Source organism: Rhagoletis pomonella, unplaced genomic scaffold (genome assembly GCF_013731165.1).
Source record: "Rhagoletis pomonella isolate Grant_MI unplaced genomic scaffold, Rhpom_1.0 Rhpom_scaffold_00004, whole genome shotgun sequence".
NCBI classification, from domain to species: domain Eukaryota; kingdom Metazoa; phylum Arthropoda; class Insecta; order Diptera; family Tephritidae; genus Rhagoletis; species Rhagoletis pomonella.
In genome coordinates this window covers 26,876,221-26,895,922 of record NW_023458558.1, presented here as the reverse complement: position 1 = coordinate 26,895,922, position 19,702 = coordinate 26,876,221, and the positions used below count along the sequence as shown (strand labels likewise).

At 34.6% G+C, this 19,702-nt stretch overlaps 1 protein-coding gene across 3 annotated transcripts in view; it reads left to right on the top strand.

Annotated features, from left to right (window-relative positions):
* Positions 1-19,702, top strand: part of LOC118737364 (complexin) — a 126,156-nt gene that overhangs the window by 84,601 nt on the left and 21,853 nt on the right. For 2 of the 3 annotated variants that reach the window (XM_036467816.1, XM_036467814.1), the window contains exon 2: positions 14,137-14,303. In XM_036467816.1, coding sequence (XP_036323709.1) covers positions 14,259-14,303 — 45 coding nt within the window. In that variant the 5' untranslated portion in view covers positions 14,137-14,258. The remainder of the gene's footprint in view (positions 1-14,136; positions 14,304-19,702) is intronic. The other variant, XM_036467815.1, reaches the window with a different exon arrangement.

Sequence of the window (19,702 nt, the reverse complement as noted above, 5' to 3'; positions counted from 1 at the left end):
AGTTTGTACCCAACGATGCTAAGAAGCTCTGAAATCTACCTTTGCTAATGCTTTTAAGTGGGTTCGACTTAACATTTATTTGTTGTCAGCTGTGTAGGTATAGAGGGGGATTCAGGGAATTTATTCACTCCCATGGAAGTCGATAATGGATAATAATTTTTTATAAGTTAAATATTAATTATAATCAACCCTCTTGATCCTCCCATGTCCCAGTCGCTATCAACTCCATTTTTTGACGTTATGTTTCCTACTGATAAAATATTAAGTCATAAATAATTAAGCAATAGGTTATGGATTATTCAAAGGAAATAGCATTCATACTCCTCTCCACTCCACTGTTTTCGTTTTCTCTTTTAATCTGTTTCTAATCTACACGAATATAGAATGAGGGCAACATTGGGTTTACCCACTTGTAGCACCTCGAAGCTTCCCAGTCATTTCTGAGGTATCCTGTACCCAGTTTCTGACGGTGGCGGCGATGGCCGAAGGTGGGAGTGCTCTCTCTGCCAAAGAGTAACAAAAGTTCATTATTTTCCAAAAATATTTCAATCGAAATTTGCATTGCCAAACTAGTTTAGAAGTAGTTAGAGGGTTGGCTTGAGTGCACCTTAGCTGTCATACAGAAGTTTACGATGAGGCATTGAAAAGACATTTAAGTCTTAATCTCCGCCTCCAAAAAATTTCCGACTCCCGCCTGCCGTTAGATGAAAATTAAGAAAACATGTAGTCAATTCTCTGATTTAGACAGAGTTTACTAAGCTGCTGCAACAAAAAAAGTTAAAAATTCTCGTTCATGTTTGCTGCAGTTGAAAATTTTCCAGTTTTCAAATGTAAAATTGAAATTTTCATTCAGACTCAGGCAGTCAGAACTATGGGGAACTCGTCAAATCACGGGATGATCATGAACGAAATGCAATCACAACAAAAAAACGCCTATATGAAATCTAACCTCAACTTCGAAAACATACTTCGAGGAACTTGGCTTCTCCTTGTCTTTCCGTCTACGGAATGAGGCGAGCATCTTCCAATCGGAAGTTTTTGGTATCCTTGAAACTTGCACGATTCTAGGAGAAGGCATCGGTAGTATTAAGAAATCAACAACATGCTCACACAATAAGAAGGCCGATGAATTCGCAAAGGCCGGAGCCTATTTAGAAGAATCCGAAGCTGTTGCACTGGGATTCCCCCCGCGAAGTCATGCAAAGATAAAATGGTTTGCATTTTCTTTGACTGGCTAGGAAGCCAGGGAACTCAGGCCTGAGTATAAAAGGACGAACACACTAAACCTGCTTAATAGATCTAGGGCAGAAGTATTTGGAGTTGTAGCAACCATTATGGGCCTCTGGTCCATAGGCAAGCAAAGAAAATGGGAGTCCCATTTAATGGAGCATGGAGCAGCTTTCAACTAGAAGGACGCAAAAAAAAGTGTCCAGAATGTCCTTTGTTAATGCCCAGGTCTAACGCCCAGTAGACATAAAGCACTAGGAAAACACATAAAAACACACCTAGCACCTATAGGTGACTTTGGAAAATTCATCAAAGAATCAAGATGGTTTAAGCGAGAAATCTAGACACCCCTTTGCAGTTGTTACCGGAGTCGTATCCAACTAGTCAAATTTTTTTGCAAGTTTAAAATGTGTTTATGTGTTACGAGTGTTTCCGCGGAATATTTTCTTGAAATTTTTCTTCATGAACGAATATATTTGTGTAGTTAGTAAAGAACTATTTTCTATATATGCTTTATTTATCTTATGATCCATTAAAAGCACGTACATACAAAGCTACAGAAAAAACATTTCACCTACCATTTCTTAATTGGCTGCCAAGTATTATACAACGTTATTCATCATTTTGCCAGTTATCATTATTTCTTTCAATCATGAATGCTACTCATCCACCTTCTACAATTTCGAGTTTTGCACCAACCACATTGTCTGATTCTAAAATTCATGCAAGCGAAATTGTTTACAATTTTCAGTGCTGAATGCGCACAGCTCTCTGGAATATCCATTTCCTGATTACCTTAATTTTATACCTTTTTTCTCCTCTTCTACACAAAAGCAACCATCTCATAAAAAAGTAAAGAGCAAAAAATTTAAAAAGAAAAATCTGCCTGCGGATAGGGTGTTCTCCAAAAGTTATCAAAGCGAAAACCTTAGCGCTGCCCAGTTATTACCTGCCAGTTTTTACACATTTTTGTCCAACTTTACCTTTTTTTTTTTAAATCTTCCTCTGTACCTTTGAAATGTTCCTCTAACATGTAATAATAATTTGTTGGTTCCTATACTCTCTGCTTTTGTTTGCTTTTCGCCAGCGGCCGGTGATTGTTTACTTCAATTTCTGCTCATTTTTTCCGCTAATTAAAAGCTAAAAATCTCTTAATTGGCTCGCAATTTTACGTACTGTTTTTTTCTCATTTAGTTGCTGCTGCAATTTTATATTTTAACAAACAAAGAAATCAGGAATATGTTGGCACAAAAAAGGAAGCCATAAAAGAATAACATTTTCTTTTTCAATTCGCTTCCTTGCTCGGCCATAAAATGTGAATTATTTGTTTGAATGCTGTGTTTTCATATTTATTCCGCAGTGCACACAACAATTACAATTTTTTATTGCAATTTTTTATTTTACAAAAATGTATGCAAAGATTTTCTATAATTTTTTCTAAGGAAAATACACATAAAATAATTACACTGGCCGTTGTTTTGTAAGTTTTTGCTCACGCAAGCAGTTGTTTTCTTTCAACATTTTCACTTACACCACTCCCTTTCTGCATATTTACCCAGAAGCTTTTAGCCATGGCTAACTCATTGGCTAATTTATACAGCTGTGCCTATTCGCTTGGCGCTTACCCATTGAAACACTTGACCCACTCAGCCCACACAGACCACTTATGAATATTTCACGAAAGCTACTTATTAACTGACCTGTAACATATTTACTGGCACTTACCTTCAAACGAGCATGCACACGTGCATACATATATACATACATACAGGCATACAAGTGTACGTACATATTCCTCCTACATTATTGACACCATCTAATTTTAGATGACCGTTTTTCCTTTTTTCATTCTATGTACACTACCACCTCGGTATCCGCCGCTTTCCATTGCTCTGTATACTTTGTCAGCACTTGAGTGTATTCTTCAATGTGCGGGAAGCATTTGAAATCGATTTCCTTTTATCTTTTGTGCAATCTACTACTTTCCTGCATTTCAACCCTCAATCTATGTAGTTGTATTCCTCTTTTGTTCGACCCACGGCTTTGCTACAAAGCAAACCACTCTCGTCTCGTGCCTTTTCATACTATATCCGCATGGTACGAGCTCGTTCGCTTACCTAACATTCAACGAAAGCAGCTCTTTTGTGGCGGTGTGACCAACAAAACGAACCCCTTTCATTTGTGGCAAGTCAATCGAGGCTATTCAATTGATTTGTAAACGTCAATCGAACGCTCCCTACTTTTATGCGATGAACTCTTCAAAGTAAAAGTGATGCGTAATTGATATTTTATTTAACATGGAAAATTTTATACATTTCTGAAGCGAAGATTATGAAAAAGATATTTATTTATAGAATTAATGGCGGAGAGGAATACGGCTAATGGAAATAATAAAAATTATACTACCAATGAGGGGGTATATCTGGATCAGTCTTGGATTTTTGTTTGTTTGTTTGTCATTACACTCAATGCTCAATTTTAAATAAAGTAAATGCAGAGAAGAATTTCCGTTGGAATATAAAATCTCCAATGGAAAAGTTAGCACTAATTTTATTAAGTAGGATTAGGTTTAAAAGCCGAAAAAAATCGACTAGAGCCCACTTTAAATCCGCTAATAACATTAAGGCACTATTGCCAGATGGTCCATATAACTTCACCCTAAAGTCATTCCTTTTCTACCTAAAAGCACTAAAGATCAATAAGCTCACTGATGCTGGAGGTAATGCACAAAACGTACATTTGGCTCAAAACTATCCCCCTTTGATTGCTGAATCCAAACAAATTGCCCATATAGCCAATATATGTAGAATATTTAAATATATTGTTGAACAGACGCTGGTTGGAATGTTCAGGTCAGAGACAGGCTAAACTCTTTATGTGTCCTTAAAAAGAAGTTTACTACTTAATTTAGTTGGAGAGTACCTGGAAACTCGCACACACACGGGATGCTGCCCTTTTCGCTATCGCCTCGTCTCGGCTGCACTAAAAGCCGTCGCATATGCAAATACATAGTTCAATAGAGGATTAAATTAGGAAAATACGATAGAACCTAGTGCTGAAGACCACCAGCAAGCAATAAAGTTTTAAATTTGAAGATACATCGAAAAAATAACTGGAACGTCATATTCTTACTTCAATATCAAATTGAACAGTCCCACGAAAATTCGTCACTTTGTTTTAAATATCATTTCATCCCGATCAGCTTTAAATGACTCGTCCCGTAAAAAAGGCTACTCAAAAATACTCTAAGAAACCCAATTGAAAAATTTTAAATTTCGTTGAAAATTTCTTCTTTCGTTTTCCCCGAGTTCTGTATGAATTAACAAAAACAAGCTATTCTTGTGGTTTTTGCTATTGAATTAACTATGTTTTTATTTAAAAAATAAGCAAAGTTTGGTATGGAAAATATAAATAAATAAAAACGTAAGGGTGTTCATATTTTTGACGCGATTTCGTTTCACCAAAAAATGATGCCTTCTCATTGCCCTTTTTTAGTGTTTGTGCGTAGAGGGCAAAGAGAAGGTTGCATTTTTCGGTAGAAACGAAATCGGCATAAGCAATTGCTTGTACTTTAAATTGCATACCGTTTTATTTTAACTTTATTTTAACAAATCGAGTAAAAGGTCTGAAGTTTTAATAAAAGACATTTGCTTTAGTGTTCTGCATAGGCCTGATGTTTTTGATCAAAATGAAATCAAGCTTTGAAATGCTTTAAGCAATGGAAGTGTATTTTTTTTTGGTCGCCTCAAAATGTTTTGCCATACGAATTTGATAATTAAAAGGATAAAAATGGCAAAACAAGTTTTACTAAATGTTAAAATCGGCTTTAAGTTTTTGAAGAAGCTTATACGCATAAAAAAATCAAAAAATAAATAAATTGTCACCACATTTCGATAAACCGTACCCGTGAATTCTTTGTTTGAAAATTCCTAAAAAAAACATGTTTTAAAAAAAAAACCTTTACACAGGATAGGGTGAAATCTAAATACAAACAAAAACTAGAATCAAAATATTTATTCTAAAACATGTTCAATCGAATCTAAAGCTATTCACAAGGCACTCGACTAAAATTCATACGACTATGTAATGACATACAATTGCATAACGGCTTAAAAATAAAGTGCGTATGTATATGCATATCCGTGGAGAGCTTTCACAGCCATTAAGCGCCAACGAGTTAAACAAAAAAAAAACACAAATATTTAACGGTAATGCACACATTTTCAAGTACAAATATTTGTGGAAGTACTTACTTACATACATGTGGACATACATACATAAAGTAAATACATACAAAATCAGAGCTTAGTAATAAAATAAAAGCAGCAGTAGCAGCTGTAATACCATTGATTTGAGTGAACGCTTAGCATACACTTAGCACACATGTGTTGGTAAATATTATGCAAGGCTACAAAAATAATAACAAATGCATTGTTGTTTAGTAAAAAAAAAAAATACATTCATGTTGCATTGTCAACACGCATAAAAAACATAAATTTTACGCGTAATGGTATGCATTTCTGGCAGATATTTTAGCGCAAATATGCAAAATTGTCGGGGCATTTTTTTTAATATTTAAACACTAAATAAATGCATTGAAAAATTCGATGGCTTTACATTGATGTAACTCGTTAGTCCATCGAGAGTGGTTAGTGGCAGTACATAACTATATATTTTAACTCACTCTTTTGTGTATATAGGCAATAGAATGCCAAACATTTTAATTAAACCACAAATATTAACAATTTTCACAGGCAGCTTTTAAATTAATTTACTCACAATTAAAAATCGCTTGCCGGGCGCATAATAAATGTCAATATCGTTTATGCATACTCTAATATCGATGCATGGAACTGGAATTACGGCAAGCCTGAATGGAAGCTAAGCACATGAAATATCGTAGCAGAAAATAAAATTCCGTAGTAGATTTTGAAATGTTGAACGACAGAAAAAACAAGGACAGGTTTCAAGAGCGGGGCGAACTCCTGTTAGAACAACCAAGGCGACTTAGTGACCGATGTCTGAATTTGGTATCACCGCGAAACTGATACGGCTGTGTAAAATGACGTAATTGGGAAGCAATTGGAAGAATTTGGGGGCTTTAATCATTGAAATATCTGAGTTTTCGTATTTCCGATATATGGGAAGTTGGCATAATTTTAGTTCACACACGTCCGTGCGAAAATTATGAAAATTCTACAAATTTTTACCTTTTACAGACATACGCATAATGTACTACGATCCTGTTCTCAGACCAAATTGATCCCATCCTCAGCTTTACGAAGAATGACATTTTATTTCCTATCGTGCAAAAAACACACGGGTTTTATGGGATTCCGCAAAATTTTTCCCTTAAGTAAAGACGCAAAGATATTCCAGGTGGCCATACTGAAGACCGCCCACGACTTATTAAACAGGCAATATGTCAGAAGAAAAGTCTCCATACTTTCGGACTGCCAATCTATACTCAAAGCTACTTGTGATCAAAAATCCTTATAGAGTGTCATAGAGCACTCAATCCTTAGTCTGGGTGCCTGGTCATGGGGGAAGACTTCCAATCTAAAAAAGTTACAGCTTTCTTTGGACCTAGCCCATTTTTTAATGACTACGCGCTCAGTCATTTCGGCCCAATGCAAATTCGGTGCAATGGGCCTCCAGAGTCTAGACATACCATTACAACACTATAGCCACCATAACTATGTACTATGATTTCATGGTTTCTTGCTTTAAATTAAAATGAATACAGTTTTACTCGAATGTTTTTGAGTTCAGATACTGTAATAGATGTACTGTATTATTTTTGAAGGAAAATCGTAGTAGATGGTTGGTAAAGCGGTCACGAAAATCGTAAAAAATCACCTACGATTGTAGTAAAGTTCCAACACTTCCGATGCACTGTGGTTTCCGCGTTTTTACTGCCCTTATTTTGCGAGTGCATGTAAGCATGAAGTAAGCGCTGCTATGTGGTTGCTTTGTTAGCGATGCAATTACGACCGCAGTTGTTGACGAAAATCGCCAACCAAACAATGGAGTAGCTCGCGTTTCTGCGAAAACTAAAACAATAAAATTATCGACACGTATACATAGTACATACATTCATATTTGATGGCCCACATTCATACACGGCAGGATTGCATAGAGCTGCAGTTGAAGCAGTTAAGCCACCTTATGTGGTAAATCTCTCAAACTGGTTTAGTTCGCGTATCAGTTAGTTAAATTTGCAGGCATAAAAATACATATTAAATTTAAATTTAAACTGTATATAATAACTTACATTTACCGAATTTGATCTCAGTAAGACTTAGAAACTGACGAAGGATTTTTATTGCATTCTCCAGGGAAATTTTTAACCATACAAAAAGGCAGCGGAATAATTAAGCAGAAATCATAAAAATGAAAAGTTAATTTATATTATGACAATCTTCTTCTTCTTATTTGGCGCTAACCGGACACTCATTGCTGGCCGCTACATACCTTCGTGTTGCTTCCTACCAATAAATAAAAATTTCAAGAGCGCATCTGCTCTGAATGTTCAACTTTTAGAAGGTGTTCAAGTTCGCCAATAGTCCTGCGATCCTCTCCAAAATTGGTTCTGGATATAGAGCCTATCTATGTAGGTCATATGAACCTTATTAGTCAGCCTACCCTCACCTAAGGTTGATTCGTTGGCATACCAAATACACATAATTTCTAGTTGGACTTGAACCTGCACCACCAGAAACCTAACCGTAACTTTTCGTTATTTAATTTATCCCAACAGAACTCAACATTCTTAAACTCATCCAAGAAAAAACAAATAGAAGATTTTCAAATATGTTTAACCCTCTTCAAACGATTTTCAAAGCAAATTCTTTTTAACATATTTCTTAGTTCAACTTAAATTTAATTTTCAAATAGGTGGCAACCCTCCTGCGTTTAGTTTGTAAACAAGTCGTTTCCAAAACAATTTCGATACATACCCATACTTCAAAGAAATTATTTAAATTAATTTAATTTAATTTTTGAACAGATGGCAACCCCTGTAAAACATGATATCCATATTTTATGTTTTTCTTTTCATAATTTCACTTCCGTAAAGCGGCCCGAGGCACCAATTTTTTAACTGCTACACAATTTTGTTTTTGCAAATTAATAATAAATTTTTAACTAATTTTGCTTCATGTTTATCTAAACTTTTCATGCAACCAACAATTCATAAACAACACACACTTTGGTACGCTGGAAATTTACAAATATCTAAATATTTAGTAAATACGTAGATATTCGGGAGCATAACAAATGAACAAACAAAAGTCCAAACAAATACTCCACCTCATCATTCAAAGTTTTCATAATTAAGTCAATTAAAAACACTTGAGTTCAAAAACTGTTGACATTTATGGGAGTTGGCATAAAGTTACCGAGCATTGAGTTATTAACGCACTTGCTGCATGGTTTGTTTCAATGCTCCAACTACTTAACTTAAATGGGCAATGCCACTGGCTTGTAATACAGCTGTAGAGTTTCGTTTCAGGTTTGCCTTGTTGCCTACCGATTCTATGTGCCCCCTTTAAAATATAAGCTCTTCTATCTTGCCTGCTAAATACATAGCTCACCACTTACTTTGTTTTCGCATTTTATACCATACCATTACATTTCAAATATACGAGTATATATCCTGCCCCCATATTTATATATACTTCTCACTTCCATATCTTCACTCCTGTGAAGCCCTATGCAACAAAATAATACGTATTTGACAGCCGACTTAAAAGGGTAGATTGATTTCAACTTTGCCACTTGCTGTACTTAAATATTCGTATGTATGTATGTATGTATGTGTGTACACAAATACAAAAACACACTTTCTGAAGCTCCTACAGGCACTGGCTTCTACTTTTGCTCCTGCCGCTGCTGCTTTCTACACTCATTTGGGCATTAGAAACTTTTTGGTACAACAACAAAAAATTACTTTTAATTAACTTAAATGTATTGTGCAAAGCAGCAAATGTAATTAGTAAAAGAAGAGTCGTAAAATTAAAATTGAGCTTACATTGGTGGGGAATGCAGAGCCCGACAATGCACTGTGGTGCAGAGAGAAATGTGTATGGAATCATAAAAGTCAGAGAGGTAGAAAAACTTTTCTTATTAATTTGACTTGTGTGAGCTGGGCGATTGTATAAAATTCAGTTTAATGAAATCAATGAATGGAAATTAAATTAAGTACAATATCTATTAAATTATGTACTTACATTGAAAGGAGCAAATGAAATTACATAGCTGCAAAGTAAGCAGTTAATACTTAAGAAAAGTAAAAACTTGAGTTCATGCATATAAAGTAAATGATTTGCTTAAGGAATACCCAAGTATTAAGAAACGATGAATAGGCCAATAAGTTGCAAAATAGATTTCAAGTAAAACTGTCGAACTCAGAGGTGGTTTCGTTGTAATGAATAGCCATATTTACATCCGTATATGAATGTATTGCTTGTGTTATGGATTCAGTCTCGAAACTAAAATATATTTCCTTGTTTTTTTTTGAATAAAATCTTTCAATCACAAAGTCGTCTTTCAAAAATATCATTTATAGGTAAATTATATATATTTGTTTATGGTTCAGTAAAGAGATAAATAAGCAAGTGGTTTAGTAAGGCGTTACCAGAGCCGCTATGGCTGAGTGATTAGTGCGTCCACGTCGTATGACCCCGGTCCAACCCTGTTCCGAAGTTAAAGAAAGTTATTTTTTAACAGCGGTAGCAACGGCAAACCTCCCAGTGCATTCTAACTTGAAAAAGCTTCTCATAAAATCTTTTGTCGTTCGGAAGTAGCGTACAATTTTAGGTCCCTCCATTTGTGTTATAACATCAAGGCGTACTCTACAATGAAAGAAAAAGTGTTGGCGGAAAAATACTACTACAAGTAAGAAGTACTCATAAAAAATATAAAGGAACACCCTGTTAACAGTTTTTGGATAATGCAAATATCTTCTGTTCTTACCCTGCAAAAATGCGACTAATCGAGGATTACTCTGGAAGCATGCGCAAAATAACATGCAACTAATATCGCTTCTTGTTCGAGCATGTCCTACGAAGAGACTTATTTTGTCCTTTTATACCAGAATGGGGATAGAATGCGACCAGCCGCTTTTAAAATATACAAACAAAAACTTCCGCCCGCTGCGATTCGAACCGAGGCCCTCAGGTTCGCTAAGCGAACACTATCCCCAGCATGAAATCGTCGCACATGATATTTCGTTGACTTCTTCTTCTTCTTATTTGGCGCTGGAACTGCCTAAGCGATTTTGGCCGAGTTTAACAAAGTACGCCAGTCGTTTCTTTTCTGTGCCAACTGATGCCAATTGGAAATGCCAAGTGAAGCCAAGTCCTTCTCCATGTGGTCCTTGCAACTCAGTGGGGGCCTCCCTCTTCCTCTGCTACCACCAGCGGGTTCAGAGCTAGAACGCCGGAGTCCATTCGAACGACGTGGCCAAGCCAACCTTTGTTGGAAGTAAAGCAAAACTCAGATTTTGGTATTATTTCCCCTTTAAAAGTGCCGTTTATGTTATTTCACCATGAGAGGGCTTGAGAGATATTAACTTAAGTAGAATTTAATTAGGGTGAATTTCCAATAAAATTATGTATCCAAGACTGACCCTGGACACCAAGCTTCTATGTAAAAAGCACGTAAGCGCAACCATATCGAGAGCAGAAAAAGCTTTATTAGTGTGCAAACGTCTAGCGGATAATATCCGAATTTAAGGCCAAAAATCCTAAGACGATATTAAAACCTATGGTAACATATGGGGTGATATCGTGAGTGTTAAAGACTACCCTACTCACGATGAGACAAAAACTCTCAAAACTTACATAGGCAATGCGCACGTAGCCGCTAGCAGCGCTGTAGGTAGTTTTAAAGCCAGACAAATGCAAGTTCTACAAATAAGTAAGCTCAGAGCAGATGGCAAAAAAAAGCTCTGCTTAACCTTGGTAGAGAGAGTTGTGGCAGAGGAGTTTACTTATCATATAGCAAATTTAATACAGGAAATATGAATTGGCACATCAACTCCAAAAAAATCACAAAAAGAACTCAGTTCATCTTCCACATGAATTAATATACAGCAGTTGTGCATGCAGGCATATGAATTTCCACAACACTAAACTTGCACCAAACCTGAGAAACAAAAGTGAAGTACTTCAAAAAAGATAATTAATACAAAATGTATAAGCATTTAAATTTGCACACAAATTAAGCGCATTTTTTTTATAAACATTTTTTACTTTAAGCCAAATGTGTGCGCAATCGAAATATGTAAAATGATTTGTCCTACAGCCAGCAAAGAAAAAAGCTAAATAAACGATGCATTTAATAAGCATAAATATTTTGGAGTATATGCATACCTATATACATACATACATATGTACATGTGTGTCAAATGCTGAGTTATGTTAATTCAACGATTTGTGGTAAAACGCACTTAAAATATCATTTTAATTGTATTATTAAAACAAATGCATTTAAATGAATACTAAAATGCTAGTAGAAAAAAATATCCGATTACACCTGCCGCATTTCATAAATAGTTAAAAATTCATGAACATTATGAAAACAATAAAAAACTTCTTTTTACAGGGCTAAAGTTAAAATCAACAACAAATTAAAAACAAGGAGAAAGCTTGCTTTACATGACGATTTGCATTTAAATATGTAATTTACGTAAAACATAATTTCCGCTTGTCATTTTAATGAGAAATGTGTTTGTTAATTTAATGTTTTTATTTTCTTCGCTTACATATTTATGTATTTTAATACTGAAAAATCTCATGAATAATTATCTGTTGTTTTGTGTGTGTGTGTGTGTGTGTGTGTGTGTAGTAAAGCAAGCATTTTTAAATCTACAAATTAAATTTACAGATTAAAGTTTACCGAAGATCTGCTAAGCCACATAACCGCAAAGCCACACAATTGTACTACTAGTACTTGTATGAATGTATGTAATGAGCCAGACAATATTTGCTTGTACATACATATTTATACATATTCATGCATTCGCAAGTTGTGTAATAGGGGTATTTACGATCCGGTCCATGCTGGCTATCATGGTGCATAGATAGAATAAATAGCACGATTGTCTAATTTTGTTGTTATTTGAACACATGAAACAACAACAAAATTATACAATCACCATGCTATACAGTATGCACCGGATCGTGAATACCCCTAATATTATTTTGTGGTATTTTCTTCTTCTTGGCATTTACACAATACATGCAGATGCGGTTATAGCTGCAAGCACATAGATAAATTGGCTTGCAAATATAAACATATTAGAATCAGAATGTTTGCATTTTTAGAATCACCGCCTTAAAATAAACATTACAAAATACAAAATACAATTCGTTGATGAATCCTTTCTCATGTCGAGCAGTTGAGAAGAGATGAGTGAAAAGGTTACAGGTAATGCAGTGAGTAAACGAGAAAGTGAAAAATTTTGTCTTGCGGTGTATTGTAATGCATTACTTAATCGATACAAAAAGTAAGCAATCAAAATTTTTGTTGGGAACATCCATAAGTGAGACATGTCCAAGCCAGCGTTGGCGATGAATTTATATGAGCTGGATAAACAGGGCCTTCAACTTGCGTAAATCTCTTTTATCTTTGTTCGCCATCGCTCAATTTCCTGGGCCATATAAAATAACGAGAGATTTGTAAAGTAAAATAGAGCCCAAGGTACGGCCTTTAGACAAAAGTAATTCTCGGATGATATCCAAGTTGACACAGTGAACACATCTATACATATAATAAAATTCGTAATAGGCCGATGTCTATACATTATAGGTATTAGGCCAGATCAACAGTTTATAGAATTTTTGTCTGTCTGCCTGTCCGTCTGTCTCTCTGTCTGTCTGTCTGTCTGTATGTTTGTATGCGCATTTCACCGATGTATTGATAGAGGTCCAGTTTAAAAGTCTAAGTAAATTGATAAGATAAAGTAAAAATTGCAATATAGTTGCCAAAAGTAAGAGGTTTAAGACGACTAACAGGGGAAAATATTTTTTCAGAGGGTTCATAAGATAAATTGAATATTGCAATATGGGTATGGGTATGTAGAGGTGTAGGTAAGTTTAATCCAAACCATTATTAAAAACCAGGGACAGTAATAATTATAAGTAAAATAATTTAATGTAGAATTTAATCATTATTTTATGATTTCTTTTTCGATTAAAAAAGTATTTATTATTACAATGTTTTAGTTTTTCGCTCAACGGAAATAATTATTATTTGATTATTATTTCTTCGCTCAAAGATAAAAACTATTATTGAGTTTTGTTTTTCCCTTTTAAAAATAATGATTATTTATAAAATTTAAGAGTGCATAACATAACATTCCAATATAAATTAATATTTTTAATCTTAATGTGTTAAACTCGAAAGCTTAAAATCATTGTAAATTACAGAAGGACATATGAACATAAATAATTTTAAAAAGTTACGAATAATCCCCAGAAGTCAAAAAAATTTAACAGGAAAGCTCCAAAAAAATCTAAAAGGAATGCCGAAGGATTCCGAAATGTAGCAAAAACACTCGAAAAAAACAATCTCAAACATTCCAAAAAAATTGAAAAAATTAAACAAAGCCAAGCAAAATTCCATAAAGGCTACACAAATTTCTGACAAGTATATTGCGAGGAGTCCACTTCAATGTTTTTTTTTTCACTACTGACTACGCTTACTATCAAATTCTTTAGCAAAAATATTACTTTTCAAGTCTGATCGAGAGAAGACATTTCTTAAGCTTATTCTAAATAATAATTCCAATTAAATACATATCATCAAACTATACACTTATGCGAGTACATAGTTATTTACTACTGTATTAAAAAATAAAAATAAAAACTAATTTGAATATTTCATTTATTTCTCCCTTCACAGGCGCCGTAGGTGGTGATGGCGGCGATGATGGCGACGATAAGGAAAAGGCAGAGGAGGAGGAGAGGGAGCGTCTGGAGGCCATACGTGAGGCCGAAGAGCGACGAAAGGAGAAGCATCGTAAGATGGAAGAGGAGCGTGAAAAGATGAGGCAAGATATTCGTGATAAGGTAAGTGAGAATTGAAAATTGTCCACTACAGAAGTAAAAGATTAACCAAAATAGAATAAAATAGGTTACAATCAGCGTAGTCTTAAATACTTTAGAAATTTCCCGATAATGAAAAATAGACGAAAATGAAAGGTTAATTTTTTTCTTCCTGTGGGAGTTAAGTAACACCGAATTGACCCTAAAAAACCGCTTCAAGGATCTGGGAGTAGTCCTTGATTACATTCAGGCATTGCTAAACTGCAAAAAGTAGCGCTGGTAGCACCTTGTTTTCAATGGGAAAATATTTTAACATAGAAGATGGGGTAGATGCTAGAATTTATTGCCTGGAGCTGAACATCAGGCGGCCCATAGGGTTTCTTAAACAAAAATATGTAGAAACAGCTCCAAAGTAAACAGATGAGATACTTAGGAGCGCAATTATATTAACTATTACCTCTTAAGTATGTGCGTATGCACTAAAGTAAGCGATTCTATGAAAATCAGAGTTGGATGCAACGAGAGAGTAAGTAAGAACAGCGCTGTCTTCGGCTATGCCGAAGGCTTCATACCTTTCATGAGCATCTGAAAACTTTAATTTGACAGATTACTGCATTTGAAAAAATGTATATATTCACATATATTTAAAAAATCATATCTAAACAATCAGGGGTATGGAAGATATACCTTATATAGCACCAATCTAAGTGATTCCACTGCTGTGTGATCGGTATGTAAACCGGTAACACATTTTAATGGGTTTAGCTTCCTACATAAATGAGATATATCGCAAAAACTGGTATCTGAACAATCAGTGGTATAAGAGATAAAGTTTATACAGCATAGATTTTGACAATTTTCTCAGTAGACTTTGTATTACCATTTAAAAAATAGCTTACGGAATTTATCGGTTTTAGCTGTCCAAATAAAGAAGTTTACAGTAAAACCCCATATCTGAACAGTCAGTTGTATGGAGGCAATAAATCGGGTTATAGTGACCCGATCTTTGTTAATCTTACTGTAAACTTTCTGTTTGTAATGAGTGAAAATAGTTTGAAATTTCATATTTTTAGCTGCATAGATGGAGGAGTTAAAACAAAAAATCGCTTATCTGAACAGTCAGTTGTATGGGAACAATATGTAAAAGTAACCCGATCTTTGTTATTTTCACTGTAAGTATTCTGTTGATAGTGGGTGGAAGTATTGCAAAATTTCATGAGCCTAGCTGCATAAATGGAGGAGTTATAACGAAAATTCTCATAACTGAACAATCAGTTGTATGGGAGATATATGTTATAATGACCCGATCTTTGTTATTTTCACTGTAGGTATTAAAACTGTTAAAACTGAGTGAAAAAGGTGCGAATTTTCATGTTCCTAGCTGCATAAATGGATAAGTTATGGCAAAAAACCTTATGTCTGAACAATCAACTGTATGGAGGCTATAGGTTATAGCGACCCGATCTTCGCCATTTTCATTCATTTTCATTTCATTTCATGAAATTATTGGTTTAGTAGTGGGTGACAACAGTGCAAAATTTCATGTACCTAGCTACTTAAATGGAGGAGTTATAACGAAAAATCGTATATCTGAACAATCAATTGTATGGGAGCTATAGGTTATAGTGACCCGATCTTTTTAATTTTCACTCTAAGTTTTCTGTTGATAATGGGTGGAAGTATTGCAAAATTTCATGTTCCTAGCTGTATAAATGGAGAAGTTGTAACGAAAAATCTCATATCTGAACAATCAGTTGTATGTGAGCTATATCTTATTATCGAAAGGTATAAAAATGCAAAATATGTATGTATGTATGTTCAAATATAGAGAAAACTTTATAATTACCACCACCACATTTACTTTACTGACTCTGTACTATTTTTGTGGCTGCTAAAAAAAAAGCTTGAACTGCGCGCGTCAAACTTCAACAAAACCGCCAACAACACGTTCAATTTGCGGCACGGAAAGTTTAAGCAGCAATAGTTGTTGTGAAAACAGCGGGAGAAAAAAACACAAAACTCCATGAAGCTATTAAGTGGTTTAGTGTTAAATAGAGTCAAAGTGTACTCCTACATATGTATGTATGTATATAAGTAGTAACAGTTATATGTAAAAATGTATGCATGTATACATAAAAATCCCAGTCAAAAATAGGATCATCCAAAGATTATTCTCAGTTCGCCCATTTGCGAGCAATGGACAAATCTCGCAGCTTCGGGCATTTTATATCTGATCTTTTTAATATTGCATGCCCTTAGGGGCGAGCAAAGGAAGTTTTCTTTTGAGCTTACTTTGACCTCCGGAACAAAGACAAATAGAGTAAGTACTCTTCTTTACCTACTTAGCTCGTTTATTACCTAAAAACGTATCGATAAGCGAGCAATCAAATTAATAAAATTTTTGGTAAAAGTAAAAATTCTTTGATTGATAATTTATTTCTCCAAATGGATGAATAACTCATTACACTATTATTGCTCGATTTTGGTGTTAATTCATATATTTTTATTACCTTCCTTTTATTAGCTCGGGATGTAACTATGTAATATTGATGCGCCTAAAAGATGCAGCGATTTCTATTCTCAAGTTACATACCTGATGACAGTACGAATAGCAATTATAATAGGGAGGTTTTCGTTTTTTAAACTATAATTTTATTTTACTGGGATATTGCCACTGGTGTGTACGGACAGACTGCGCCTGCAGCTATGCAACACCACTCATCGCTACCACCGCTGCTTGCTTTTACTGCTAGTCGCCGCCATCCTTACCATTTACTGCCAGTCGTGTATGCTGTTTTGTTTTTGTTCTTGCACTATTATTAGGCGGCGCCATCACAGCTGTTCGACGTGTTGTTTAACAACTTCCGACGACGCGCCAACGCAACCGCGCTAGCACCGTTATACCCATCATCAGCGACAGTGGTTTACCACATTTTTACATACTTCAACCAGCACACACACTCCGCATATGTATACAGTGACTCAAACATGTCACCACGTGCAGATTTTTTTTTAATATTCATAGATTTTGGTCAGATAATTTTATTTTGTAATTTTTCTATAAAAATCCAAGCTTTATCCAAACCATATAAAGCAAAGTCTTAGTCATTATAAAAACTGTAGGAAAATTCAACAAATTTTCATCAAGATTTCAACTTTTCAATCTGGGTTCTCCGAACATTTATGGGTATGCAGTTTCATAGTCCATAGAATTTTAGTCTAATAAAGTGCAAGTTTCGACCGGTTAAAAATTCGTATTGATTTCTTAGAACTTTGTTTGGAGACTGCTTTTGCGGTTTTTTTTTATACAAAATAAGTGCAATTTCGACAAACTGGCGTTGAATTTTTGGGATTTGTTGCCAACGATCTGCTACATTTTATTTCAAAAGAAATTCATGATTAAACGGCAAAAAAAATTCAAATTCGTCACAAAAAAAAATTCTCAAAAATCAAAGGGATTTTTTAGCCGTTTCAAACTAACACTTTATTAGACTAAAATTGTATGGGCTATAAAACTGCATACCAAAAAATATTCTAAGGATTCAGATTAAAAAGTTGAAATTTTGATGAGAATTGGTTGCATTTTCCTTTAAAGTTTGAAACTGTGATGTAAATGTTTTTGGTTGAAGCTTGGACGGTACTTTTATAGATATAAATAAAAAAAATAAAAATTAAGCTGGAAAAGCATTACGAAATTTAAAAAAATCAACACGTGGTCATTTGTTTGACTCACTGTAAGTACATATGCATGCATTGTGAATTTTTGCACAGTCTAGGAGTTTGTGCTTATTATTTAAAACACTAACGATTTGTGCTTTAGATTTTTTTACGCTTAAAGTTTGGATTATTGTTTAGCTGACGGTGCAGCGCATGACATAACTGAAATTTGTTTGAAAACTTTGAGTATAGTAGCTTGTTCACCTGCATGGCATATGTACATACAAACATATTTAAGGTGGCTTGCTAATGATAAACATATGTACTTTTGGTGTGTAAAAAAAAGAATGCCAAATATTCAGTTCGAATAAAATATCGGGTTGGATAAGAACCGAGATCCCCAAACTTTTTAGTCTTGTAGACCAGTAGCTAGGTAGACAAATTTTGAGTATGCAGGTTTAGAGTCCACTCAAGTTTAGATAACGTTCAAATTTGAAGTTGCCAGGACATACCGTTGAATTTTAAAAATTTGTTTTTAAATGAGCAACACCTACAACAAAAAATGCCAAATATCAACCTCAAGTCCCAGATGATTTAAACTTGCACTGAAATTGAACGGGCTACAAAACTGCTACCCAAAAATCTTTCTAAGAAATCTAATTAAAAAATTCGAAATTTTTACATACAGGTGAGTTAAATAAAAAAGTGTTAAAAAAATATATTAAAATTCCAGTGGCAGATTTTAGCAGCCCAATTTTATTTTATTGAGTAGCTTATACTTTTCTAAGTAACCTCCAATAGGTTTAAAGGCAGCACTCGAAATGTTTAACAAAATATAGACAAAAAGGCACTCTCTTTGGAAAATTTATGTTATAATGTTAATGTTCAGAAAATTTTGTGCGTATTTTAACAACGTTCGGACATAGATTCCATTTGGTTTTTTATTGATTTCCTTTACTGAAAGTACTTTTACATTCCAGTTTGAATCTACAATAATGTTGTGCTTGGGCGTCCGTTACTGTGAACGGTTTTCGCTTCTTAGAGTATCCCTCTAGGCAACTCAATGAAGAAACAGCCCTGTATAGAAACTTTTTACTCGAATCTTAACGGCACTTTTGGATTTCCGCCGCACTATGCGGCAGTTTTACTATATTTGGCCCACACTTTTGTGAGTATATTAATTGATCCGTGTTTTGTAAAATGTTTCTGTTTTTATCGCACGGTGCTGTTAATATTAATACAAAAAAGTCTGTCGGAAATTCCACGAGAGTGACTTATATATGTCTTGGATTATTTGACATTCCCCAGTGGTCTGCAGTCTAAGATCTCTGGCATCTTCTCAGAAGCTCCGGTACAAATGAGTCAGCCTCATTACATCTACCAACCATTTTGGACCACGAAGCAATCATACCACTTGCACGCCAAATCTTGCCCGATTTGATAGCAACACAAGTGATTTTGGCAAAAAAAAACCGACTTCAATTCTCATATAAAAAAATATATATATATATATATATGTATATCTCATGATCCACTAATTGGATCTTAACCAGATTAGTATGGGACCAGCTCTGAGACACTGCCTTTCCGATGCAAAAAAATTATCGGTTTACGTGGTCCAAAGTTATGCGGTAACATACATAAAAGAAATAATAATAATAATATTCCGACGAACTGATAACCTCCTCCTTTTTTTGGAAGTCGGTTAAAAACCCTCAATGCTTTTATGCTTATACTATTGTACGTCCATAATACAATTCTTCCCT